The following is a 13,031-nucleotide window of genomic DNA, read 5'->3' as shown; positions in this document are numbered from 1 at the left end:
GAGGGCAGCAGCTATAGTATTGCCCCCAAAGCATGCAGAGCCACAGCTGGAGGCTACCAGTATCTTTTTGGTTTTGTACAGGCAGCCACAGTGGTGCATTGAGGTGCAGTTTAATGGCCCCAATGCACCACTGTGTGCTGCACTGCAATGCACCACCTATGCGATATTCACAGTGGGGCAGGTACGTCGTGTGCATGCGGCAATGTAATGCACTGCATGCTACAGTGTATTACCGCAAAATGTGCATATTAACAGGGACAGTAAAGCATAGTTTACATTGATACGGTAGTAAGATTCGCTGTGTGCAATGCAACACGCAGATAACGTGCAGCATCGCTTTCTCGTTCCGTTAGGTTCCTGCTGCTTCTGGGAACACAAAGCAAAGGTCACTGAGAACCTATCCTCTTAAATTGCTGCACACAAGCAATGCTATTTAAAGGGACATGAACAGAGGTAAAAAAAAAAAAAAAAAAAAAAGCAAATCTGGACTTACCTCTGGCTTCCTCCGGGCCTCTGTAGCCCGTGAGGTCCCTCGACGTCCTCTGGTTCCCCTCTGTGGTCCCTCTGGCAGCTCTGGTAGGTGCGTGACTTTGGTTAGAGCAGTGCATTCGCTGTCCAGGCACGCGGCTGTAAGGGTCATGCGCGGTACTCAAGACTGAACCGCGCAAGCGTAGGGCCCTTACAGCGATGGGCGCAGTGACGCACTGGGTGCCTGGAAGTCGTCCAAAGTCGACCAGAATTATGGAGCCGCCAGTGGGACCACGGAGGGGACCAAGAAGACACTGAGGGACCTCGCGGGCTACGGGAGGCTAGAAAAAGCCCCAGGTAAGTCCAGATTTCCCTTTTTCTTTTTTTAACCGCTGCTCGAGGGTCCCTTTAAATGACCAAATGTAATACATACATATGGTAGAAGCTGCAGGAGGCCCCGTGGGGGAGAAGTTTCTTTTCCCTGTCCTGAGAGACTGACAACTAAGGGCGCGGAGAGAAAAAAACTTTCTGCTCCCTGCACAAGTGTTCTAATGACTCCATCTGCTCAGCAACTGATAAGGAATCCTACAAAGTTTTGTAGACCATGATTTGTAGACCGTCCCTACTCAGTGCGCAGCAGGGTCTTGTGTACAGTGCCCATCCCCCAACTTCTTTACCCCTCCCCAAGTGCTCTGTACTGTAGTGATGCTGGAGAGGTCTGCAGAGCCAGCTCTGCGCCATCAGAGGACAGAGTGAGTGTAATAATCTGAGGCTGGAAGCACTTTCGTCTGTCGGTTTTCTGTATGCGTTTTTTTTTTATCACAGAAGACAATGTAATTGATAGAGAAAATTCCTGCAGTGCTTCACTGCTGTCAGCTTTTATCTGCCTGTGGAAAACACATTCAAGTGTGCACTAGCCAATTGAATAACATTGTATAAAAAAGGGGGGTGTTGCGCTCCTCTGCTATTCCACTAAAGTACTAATTTCACTGTTCCAGTTTATGATACCGGTTCGCAACACCCAAACATCACCTTAAAATATAAGTTCAAATAGATGTCTGCGCTCTTATACAGTATTCTGGAAATGTCCACAGATACATCAATATGGATAATCCACTCTGTTCTGTAGTTTTCCTATCCTCAGATGAGACGTTTTTCATAAAAAGAAAACACAAGAAACAAATGCGTATATAGTGTAGCATTTCTTTGGTAACTGCTGTACCTCCACCTCACCGCAGTGTCAACAATCCTCCAACAGCAATGGGTTCCTCAGATCGCAGTTTCTCCTTGCTGCAAACCTACACGGCAATATTCCTCAGGTACATAAAGAGGAGGAATAATAAACAGATCATAGCATAGTACTGTCTCACTCATAATGTGACCTCCACCAAATAGCAAGTCCAGCGTCCTGGATTCCTCGTGCATGCAAGCTCCGCGGAGCTTCGGGGCGGCAGACGGAGCTTGCATGCACAAGGAATCCAGGACACACGAGTTTTACTTTCAATGCTTTTAACATTCATGGAAATGTGAGTGGAATGTTCTATCTTATTTGTTATATTAAAAACTTTATTGCGCTATGGTAGCGTGTTCTTAATCTTTAAAGGGATTGGCTTATGCATTGCTGTGAAGTTAAGAAAAGCCATTGACACGGTGTCAAAGCGCTGAAGCTGTTTATATCTAAGCAGAATTTGGCTCTGGTGGTGAGAGCATATGTTTGCTATTTGGTGGAGGTCACATAATGATTGAGAGACACTAAAGGCCCATACACACGTCAGATTTTTCCAAATGACGGGTCGTTTGAACGTCCCGTTCAGTCGTCCGCACGCCAAATCGGGCGTGTGTACAGTCCGTCGTCCGGGTGATGAGACTGATTTTGAGCGATCCGCCATTTGGCGGGCGGACGGCTGAACGACGGGACGTTCAAACGACCTGTCGTTTGAAAAAATCCCCTGTGTGTATGGGCCTTAAGGCTTTTCCACCTGCAATACAGTACAATACTATCTGTTTATTATTCCTCCTCTTTATGTACCTGAGGAATATTGCCGTGTAGGTTTGCAGCAAGAAGGAGAAACTGCGATCTGAGGAACCCATTGCTGTGGGAGGATTGTTATATGCCTTTACTGCTGTTTGTGAATTGACAGCCCACATATCTGGTGAGCGCATTGTATATCAGTAGTGTGCTTTACTGGGGGTGTGCTTCACTGTACAAGTTAACACTGCAGCGAGGTAGAGGTACAGCAGTTACCAAAGAAATACTACACTATTTACATATTATTTGTTTCTTGTGTTTTCTTTTTATGAAAAACGTCTCACCTGAGGAAGGATAGGAAAACTACAGAACAGAGTGGATTATCCATATTGATGTATCTGTGGACATTTCCAGAATACCGTTTTTAAGAGCGCAGACATATAATTGAATAACATTGTTTCTCAGTTTACCTGTGCAGAAAGAGACGAGGGGGGTGGGGGGGGGGCATCCAAAGTTTCGCAGAGGGCCCAGGGATTTCTAGTTACGCCCTACCTCTTTGCATTATGTGATGTTGTCATCATCTTGCCCCTCTTCTAGATCTGTTGGAATGGTGTTTTATTTATCTTCATTTCATACAGTCTTCTAATTCCCTTATTGTCCTCCTGGTCCTCATGCTTGATCCACTATGTGACCCTGTAAACTGTGTGATTAGAGTTTATCTAAGACGTGCACTACTGCATATAAATATATAAAGTCAGCGCAGGTCTATAGTAATACAGCTTTCATCATTTTTTGGTATACAGGATCTTCGAACAAAAGGGTAAAGAAGCAAGGCTTACCAGATTCCAACAACCCACATTATAAGGTTGTAAACGAGTTTGATAGATGGTCTGCAGAACTTTCAAATGGTGTCGTTTCACCAGCGATGTTGCACACTACAGATTCCTCCGGAATATAGTAGATATCCTGAGATCGCAGAGACTCACCAAAGGGGAGTCCAGTAGGATAGTGACATGAAAGAGATGTACGGCACATCTAAGTGTAAACCGTCTTTATTACATAACAAGTAAAACAATTAAAAACAAGGATAAAGGAAAACTCACATACGGGGCCTGTGCACTGGGAACCCCGAAAAAGTAGCGCGCATAAAATGGTCAATAGAAGACCTCAAATAAAATGGTGCCGCCAGGCGGCACCATTTTATTTGAGGTCTTCTATTGACCATTTTATGCGCGCTACTTTTTCGGGGTTCCCAGTGCACAGGCCCCGTATGTGAGTTTTCCTTTATCCTTGTTTTTAATTGTTTTACTTGTTATGTAATAAAGACGGTTTACACTTAGATGTGCCGTACATCTCTTTCATGTCACTATCCTACTGGACTCCTCTTTGGCGAGTCTCTGCGACCTCAGGATATCTACTATATTCCGGAGGAATCTGTGGTGTGCAACATCGCTGGTGAAACGACACCATTTGAAAGTTCTGCGGACCACCTATCAAACTCGTTTACAACCTTATAATGTGGGTTGTTGGAATCTGGTAAGCCTTGCTTCTTTACCCTTTTGTTCGAAGATCCTGTATACCAAAAAATGATGAAAGCTGTATTACTATAGACCTGCGCTGACTTTATATATTCATTGCTTGTGTGGACTTTTGGACATTGTCCTTCTCGGCTGCGGTCGCCTTCTGCCTTGGCGCTGACACTTGTTTTTTATTTTTACTACTGCATATAAACTGGCGCCTTGATCACACTCCAGTAGAATGTTAGGTACAGGTGCAGAATGCTCCCAGCCACAGTAGCACGATCAAGTAAGGTCGCTGCTAGGCCACCGCATCGGCAGTAGTGTACGACTTAGAAAGGAGGAGGAGCAATTTTTCCTTTAACCTCCAGGACAGGTCCACCACGAGAACGACAGACTCCTCCCAGGAACAGGAAACGTCCAGATAGAGCACTCTATAAAACTTTGTCCAACCCCTTGATCCCCAGTTGACGTTTCCTGTTCCAGGAACAAGGAGTGCTCTGGTCGCTCGCCGGTCCGTCAGACCAGGAGAGTTTGGGACTTGGTTGGCGGCTATGGGTGGACCTGCCTGGAGAGGTTTTGCGGTCCGGAGGGGGAAGAAAGAGTGGAGTTACCTTCCCCATGGCTGTCCTGGCTGCCCGAGTTGCGGCGGATCCGGAGGACACGCGCGGCGTCCATGATTCCCCTTTGGCGGAGGCTAGTGGCGCGCCGGAAGTGACGCGAGGATCATGCGGGCCTCCGGAGGGAAGGCAGCTGATTGCCCTCAGTTGCGGAGTACGTATGACGTACTTCCGCCCTTACGTGACGTCACTTCCGGTCGCGTGGGTGAAGAGACGCCGGAAGCCCGCATGGTTTGCCAGTTTGTGTTCGGAACGGAGCGGGATGGACGCTAAGCAGGAACCAGGAAAGGTAAGCTTGGCGGAGGCTTGGTGACCTTTACGGTATGAGCTGTACGCCTAGGCCGCGTCTGTATGGAGGTCTGATATAAGATTAGAGACTTACAGTTTGCATTTAATAGCCTGCTTAGCGTCTGATCTGAGGTTTGTTATAGTAACCTGTATCTATAGGCCGCGTCTGTACGGAGGTCTGGGATAAGATCAGAGACTTATAGTGTGCATTTAATAGCCTGTTTTAACGTCTGATCTGAGGTCTGTTATACTTAAATTTTTGCGGACATACATATATGGAGGTTTTTTATTCCACTTTGGACCAGAGGGCTATATATATGAATATTATAGCTTGGGCAATTGTTTGATACTATGGGGGAGTAGAGTTCTAGAGATATATATATGTAGCGGATGCATTTATATGTATATATGGCTCTTCATTCCTGCTCTCCTCGGTCAGGGTTACTGTCACTCTTCATTTTTCACCGGGTGATATTCCTTTAAATCAAAATCAGAGGAATGACATTGTGTTTTTGTGTTGTTATTTTAGGGCCCGGAGCCTACTGAGCCAACAAAGCCAAGGAGGCGGTGCCCGCTCTGTGATGCAAAAATGGCCCATAACTACAATAAGCAGTTTTGTCAACCTTGTTTAATGAAACTTATACAGGAGCAATCAGGGGGGTTGAAGGAAGAGTTAATGACAGCCGTAAAGAAGGAAATGGCAGACACTATTAAATCTCTAAAGGAGGTGTTTGCTTCTACTATTCCACCAGCAGCAGAGTCAGTAAACCCGGGTACAAGTACAGATATACCGGCCGCAGAAACACCTAATACAGAATCTCAGCCTGTAAAACACAAAAGTAAAAGTACAAAGAGAAATATGGTATCTTCCTCTGAAGAGGAAGACATGGAGGGGGAGGAGGAAGATAATGATGATGAGTCAGACTCCTCTGCTAAAAGTTGGGACAGCCAGTCTGAGGTTAAGAAAATCTCTAGATTTAGATTTCCAGCTGATGAGACAGAGCAGCTGATAATGGCGATTAACAAAACCTTAAACATTGAATCCAAAAAATCGGAGGAAATATCTATGCATGATAAGTTATATCAAGGAATGGAACCAAAAGAATCATTAACCTTCCCTATACACAGATCCACAAAGAATACCATATTAAGCCAGTGGAAATACCCTGATAGAAAATTGTTCATGTCAAAGGGTTTTATGAAAAGATTTCCATTTACAGAGGAAGATGTCAAAACTTGGGATAGATCTCCCAGGTTAGATGCGGCATTTTCTCAGGTTAATAAAGACAACGAATTGGCCTTTGAAGATCTAGGCTATCTAAAAGATCCGCAGGATAAAAAGGTAGAATTCGCTCTTAAGAAAGCCTGGACAGCAGCAAGAGCAAATTTTAGACCTGCAGCTGCCACAACTTGTGTAGCAAGAGTTCTATCCCTATGGGTTAAGAAAGTAGAGGAGAAAGTTGAAAAGGGAGCCTCTAAGGAGGAGATTTTGGAATCATTAGAAGTGGTCTCTAAGGCCACTGATTATATAACTGATGCAGCAGCTGAGAATATCAGAGTAAATGCTAGAACCTCGGCATTAATTAACACAGCAAGGAGGAATCTGTGGATAAAGAATTGGGAAGGTAGTCAGGCCTCAAAAGCCAGAGTATGCAATATCTCCTTCAATGGAGAATTACTATTTGGAGAGCAGTTAGACCAAATATTAGAAAGAACTTCTGATAGAAAGAAGGGATTCCCAAAAAAGAAAAAGTTTATACAGAATAAAAGATTCTTTAGGCGAAATAGACAAGACAACAAGGATAAGCCTCAGCAGAGGAGAAGACCTTGGGCCATTAACAGAGAGGGGACGAAAAGGAGTTTTCTTTTTCGGAAACAGGAGGGACAAGAAAAGAAATGACGCCAGAGAAAAAGTTGGGGGGCGTCTGTCGGGATTCTATTCCCAATGGACAAATATTTCCAAAAGCGATTTCATCCTCAATCTCATAAGTCAGGGGTACAAGATTCAGTTTCAATCCTTCCCTCCAAAGAGATTTATTTCCACGTCCCTTCCAAAAGAAAAGGAGAAAAAGCTAGCGTTAAAAAGCATAGTAAAATCAATGTTAGACGAAAACGTGGTCATTCCGGTTCCCGAAAATCAAATCTCGAACATTCAGGGATTTTATTCAACGGTATTTTTAGTAAAAAAGCCGACGGGGAAATTCAGACTGATTCTAAACCTAAAGGCCCTGAACCCCTTCGTATCTTATCAGAGATTCAGGATGGAATCAATTTACTCTGTGCGAACCTTGTTAACCCAGAATTGTATAATGACAAATATAGATCTGAGGGACGCTTATTGGCACATTCCGATAAGGGAGTCATCTCAAAAGTTCCTCAGATTTGCAATAAAAGAAAAAAGAATGATTCAGCATTTTCAATTCAGAGTCCTACCTTTCGGGATATCATCGGCACCGAGGATATTCTCAAAGGTAATGGCGGAGGTGACAAAGTTTTTCCACATGGAAGGGATTCTTGTAATCCCGTACCTAGACGATCTCCTGGTAGTGGCAGAATCATATCAGAAATCAAAAGAAAATACAGAAAGGGTGTTAGAACAATTACAAACCCTCGGATGGATAGTAAACTGGGACAAATCAGTCCTTCAACCAACATCAAAGATCCAGTTTCTGGGAGTCATTATAGATTCAGAGACAGAGAGAATGTATTTGCCAGTCGAAAAGATAGGGAAGTTAAAAGTTATGATACAGGAATTCATAACAAAGCCAGTAATGACGATAAGACAAGTAATGAAAGTTTTGGGATTCCTGACATCAACAGCTCCAGCTATACAGTGGGCAATGATGCATACAAGACACTTACAAAATTGGATGCTAAAAGTTTGGAACAAGACACAGGACAATCTAGAGACACAGGTCATATGTCCACCAGACGTACTGAAGTCCTTGGAGTGGTGGTTATCGGAGAAGATACTCACCGAAGGCAGGATGTGGATCATACCAACAGGGAAGATTATCACGACCGATGCAAGTCTTATAGGTTGGGGTGCACATCTGCAGGGAAGAATGTTACAGGGGCAGTGGCCAAAGTGTGTGAGGATGCAGTCATCCAATTACAGGGAGCTAGCAGCTATACAAAAAGCACTAGAACAGAGTGTACAGACACTGATGGGTCATCATGTTCAGGTCAGGTCAGACAACACCACAGCGGTAGCATATCTGAATCGGCAAGGGGGTACAAAGTCAGCGAAGCTGATGGAACTGGCCATGAACATATTAACAATAGCGGAAAAGAATTTTCTATCATTATCAGCAATACATCTGAAGGGATCATTAAACACGATAGCAGATTTTCTGAGCAGACGAAAGATGTCAAATACAGAGATGGAAATATCAGACAAGATGTTCAGAAGATTGACCACACAGTGGGGTCGACCACGAGTAGATATGTTCGCAACCAAGCAAAACACAAAGTGCAGAAGATTCTACTCCCTGAATCCAAGCGAAGGAGCCGAAGCGGTAGATGCGCTAAGTCAGAACTGGATATTCGACAAGGGGTACGCATTTCCACCAATACAGCTAGTGCCACGAGTATTACACAAGTTATCAAGGACCAAGACAGTAGTAATTATGGTAGTCCCGGATTGGCCAGCAAGAAGTTGGTATCCACTACTACTAAAGATGAGGCTGGAGGGTCCAATAAGGATTCCGGACAAGGAAGTACTAGCTCAGGGGTCAAGAAGAACTGGAAGCTCTATTCCAAATCTAAGCCTGTCAGCCTGGCTTCTGAGAGGTCCCCTTTAAGGAAAAAAGGAGTATCAGAAAGGGTTATTAGTACTCTATTGGATTGTAGGAAGAAAGTTACAAGGAAAATTTACCTCAAATATTGGAAAACCTTTAATATGTGGCAGGAAGAGTCAGGGTTCAAGGGTGATTTAGTGCCAACCATTTTAGAGTTTCTACAGGACAGGGTAGAAAAGAATATTTCGTTAAGTACTTTAAAGGTACAGGTAGCAGCAATATCTACCTTTATGGATGAGAGCAGGGCCGGCCCTAGACTTTTTGCCGCCTGAGGCAAAATTAGAAAAAAAATCGCTCCCCCCCCCCCCCCCCGTGGGTGGGGGGGGGGGGTGGTGCCGCCGAGCTGGAGGGGTAGCTAGCAGAAAGGGGGTATTGGGCCTAGCGGCGGGGAGGGGGGTCGGACCCCCCCCTCCCTCGCCTGGGTCCCCCGATCTGCGCTCCTTCTCCAGCGTAAAGTACCAGCCAACCTGTCCTGCATATGAGAAGAGGCAACGGGCGGGGGAATCACTCACCTTCCGCGTTCCATCGTGCGCTCCACCGACGTCACTTCCTGCAAGGCCGTCCACTTACAATACAGTGGGCGGCGTTGCCGGAAGTGACGTCAGCGGAGCACGCGATGGAACGCGGAAGGTGAGTGATTCCCCCGCCCGTTGCCTCTTCTCATATGCACGCTGGCTGGTACTTTACGCTGGAGGAGGAGCGCAGATCGGGGGACCCAGGCGAGGGAGGGGGGGGTCCGACCCCCCTCCCCGCCGCTAGGCCCAATACCCCCTTTCTGCCCGCTACCCCTCCAGCTCGGCGGGCGGCCCCAGCGTCCATGGACGGGCGGGTGCCGCCCCCCCAGATCTGCCGCCTGAGGCAAATGTTTCACCCCGCCTCATGAGCGGGCCGGCCCTGGATGAGAGGTTAGCAAGGGACCCCCTTATCATCCAATTTTTTAAGTCAGTGGAGAGAAAGAAACCTATGTTAAAGAAAAAAGTTCCCAGTTGGGATTTATCCTTAGTTTTAAAGGTACTAAAAAAAGAACCCTTTGAGCCCATAGCAGATATTTCCTTCAGACTATTGACAATGAAGACAGTATTTCTTATAGCTATTACATCGGCTAGACGGGTGAGCGAATTAGAAGCCCTATGTTGTGATGAACCGTTTTGTATAATACTTAGAGATGAAGTGATACTGAAGACATGTGATGAATTTCTCCCGAAAGTTACTACAAAATTTCACAGATCCCAGGACATTGTGTTACCATCATTTAAAGAGGAACCAACATTGGATGTAAGAAGATGCCTTATGTGTTATTTAGAGAGGGTAGCGGAATTTAGAAACTCTAGAGCTTTGCTAATTAACACGTCAGGAGCTACAAGAGGTAGTAAAATGTCAAAGAGATCTATAGCTAGATGGATAAAATTATGTATAGAGGAAGCCTATAGGATTACAGGGAATACGGTAGTAGATACAATTAGAGCCCATTCAGCTAGGGCAGCTGCCACCTCATGGGCTTACAGAGCGGGTGCTACGCCAGAAGAGATCTGCAGGGCAGCCACGTGGTCAAGTTTAAGCACCTTCTCTAGACACTACAGAATAGACCTGATGTCTGCAAGACAGCAATCATTTGGAAAGAAAGTTCTGCAGGCAGTCAGCCCACCCTAAATTGGTAAGATTCTTGCTCATCTTCTCGTGGTGGACCTGTCCTGGAGGTTAAAGGAAAAACCAATGTTAGTTACCTGGTAACATCCTTTTTAGTAACCTCCAGGACAGGTTCGTAACCCACCCGATATCAATTATATGTATATATATATATATATATATATGATGATGTGAGAGTATATGTATATGCAATATGAATATTAAAACCCCTTTTTTGTTTAGGAACAGTACTTGAAATTGACTGGGGATCAAGGGGTTGGACAAAGTTTTATAGAGTGCTCTATCTGGACGTTTCCTGTTCCTGGGAGGAGCCTGTCGTTCTCGTGGTGGACCTGTCCTGGAGGTTACTAAAAAGGATGTTACCAGGTAACTAACATTGGTTTCAGTGCCTGCCAGTGCCTGCCATAGGCACGATTTTCACTAGATATGCCTCTACTCAGAAGTACCAGATCCTTCTTTGGGTTCTTAGGGAATCCTACATCTTTGTGTCTGCAGGCAATTGAGGTCCTGACTATCAGAACAGTGGGCCCACCCCCCACCTTAGTCCTGTGGCTCCCTCACCATCTTCTCTCCTAGCTGACGGTTTCTGTCCCATTTTTTGTGATGAATGATTGTAAATGCAGAGGTGACTTAATGTTACCATTCACCAGCCAGGATAGGCCGCCAGCAGAAGAACCGTATTCCGATTCAGTCAGATAGTACATAAAGGGCTGTGCAGCCATATATGTATATACAGCAAGGAGTATGTTCAGCAGTGGATGCTTCCCCTTATAAATGATGCCCCCCTTCTCCTCTCTGTCACCACCAATCCTGTAACCACTCAGGAGTGACGATCAAAAAGTACCCGGGGAGGACACCTCAATTCGGTAACAGCAAATGTCATAAAACACTATGGGCCTAGGTGATATTTTCACAACTTATAAATAAAATGCTTTTTAAACCACCAGCAAGCAAACAAATGCTCAAAATAACGGACAGTACTTTTTTCACCTACTTTTTGGTACTTTTTCCATTGCAAAGTGCTAAAAAGTTATTTTAAATGGAAGATGAAAAAATACCTCCTAGGAGAAAACTCAAGAGAAAAAAATAATTGCATATGGCCCCATGTGCTTACATTCCGGGTCACGGTATCCAGTCCAGGTCAGGTACAATACCCAGTAATCGGTTGCCTGCTCTCAACCCTAGGCCTCAGGCTATTTTTGTGATGGTTAGTCATAGAGGTGGCTGATGAGTTAAAAATAACTAGGAATGGAGGAGGTGTCACAAAAAATGGTGCCGATTTGTTTAAAAAGACTGGAGGAATAGTTTATATAAATAAGATACAAAGCTTTAAAAAGATGAATGGGTTATTTTATTGAACACTTTAAAGAGAACACGTTTCGAGGGTCTCGGTCTGCTTCCTCAGGTCAAATCAGTGTTTTCAAAGCCAGATTATGCAACTAGGAGCACTTGTAGAATAAAAATGATTCCAGCTTGCATGCAAATGGTACGGGGATGGAAACTGGACTAATTAAAATCAACAGGAAGTGCATCTGATTGGCCCAATTCGATGCTGCTTACAACTTGCATTAAATGTGCATGTAGAATTATTTGCATCTCATAGACCATCTCCTGTTGCTTCTTCCAGCCCCCAGAAATCTTCCTGGTCCCTTGCCGCCATCCTGCACTCGGCCGTTCCTCCGATGTCCCCCTGCAATGTTGGATGCGCGACCCTGTGCTGTCTTCCTCCTCCAATGTGTTACTGTGGCCAGGAGTGCTGTGCGCATGCGTAGTAAGCAAAGATTGCTACAAAGCAGGTGCAGAATGCTCCTGGCTATGGGAGCGCAATAGAGCATGCGTGCAGCCGGCACCGCACTTCTACCTTGGCCAGACGACCTATTGGCTGGGTTACGGAGAGGGAGAGCGGAGTCATGACAAGGGAGCAGGAGGACTTCAGGGGGCTGAAAGAAGCCCCGGGTAAGTAAATTGGCATATTTTTCTACTTTAAGGTGGCCACCAACGATATAATTTGCTGAACGATCGTTTACGAATTATTCTTCGATGGAACAATCAGAAATGATTGTTTGGGACCACTAATGGACAAAAATCTCCTAAACAATCCAATCAGAATAATGTTATCGATCCTTTTGTCCATTAGTGATCCCAAATGATCATTTCCGATCGTTCATACAAAGAATTTTTTGTAAACAATTGTTTGGGCAAATTGTATCGTTAGTGACCACCTTTTAGGTTCATTTTTTTAAGCTGATTTTTTTTTCCTTTTTTTTGCTGGAACTGCTTGTTATCAGCGTTTCTATTTACCTGCAGAGTGTGATGGTTTGCAGCACTGTTACAGGTCTCAGCTCTGCATTATGTGATGTCAGTGTGTTGTCTCTCTTCCAGATCTGTTGGATTGGTGCTTCATTTAGATGCACTGCATCATGGGAGAATCCTTTTCTTAGCATTAATAAAGCTCCTTTATAGTATCTGTATATTATGTGATTTGTTCTGTTCTTCCAGGGAGATTATGGCGGTCCTTTGGCCTGTGAGACTCATGACTGCTGGGTGCTGGAGGGGGTCATTATTCCAGGCCGGGGCTGTGGCAATGCGAATGTTCCAGCGGTCTTCACGCGGCTGTCTGTCTATGTGGACTGGATCAATAAAGTCATGAAGATGATATGAAGAGTGACAAAGCCACCTTGTGTAATTTACTGTGAATAGAGACTTTGGGGGGGGGGGGGGG

The 13,031-nt window shown here is 45.0% G+C and overlaps 1 protein-coding gene across 2 annotated transcripts in view; it reads left to right on the top strand.

The window, feature by feature from the left end:
• Positions 1-13,031, top strand: part of MST1 (macrophage stimulating 1) — a 95,232-nt gene extending 82,201 nt beyond the window's left edge. For both annotated transcript variants that reach the window (XM_068252918.1, XM_068252916.1), the window contains exon 20: positions 12,809-13,031. In XM_068252918.1, coding sequence (XP_068109019.1) covers positions 12,809-12,970 — 162 coding nt within the window. In that variant the 3' untranslated portion in view covers positions 12,971-13,031. The remainder of the gene's footprint in view (positions 1-12,808) is intronic.

This window comes from Hyperolius riggenbachi, chromosome 9 (assembly GCF_040937935.1).
Source record: "Hyperolius riggenbachi isolate aHypRig1 chromosome 9, aHypRig1.pri, whole genome shotgun sequence".
In the NCBI taxonomy this organism is placed as follows: Eukaryota; Metazoa; Chordata; class Amphibia; order Anura; family Hyperoliidae; genus Hyperolius; species Hyperolius riggenbachi.
This window is presented reverse-complemented; position numbering and strand designations above follow the sequence as displayed.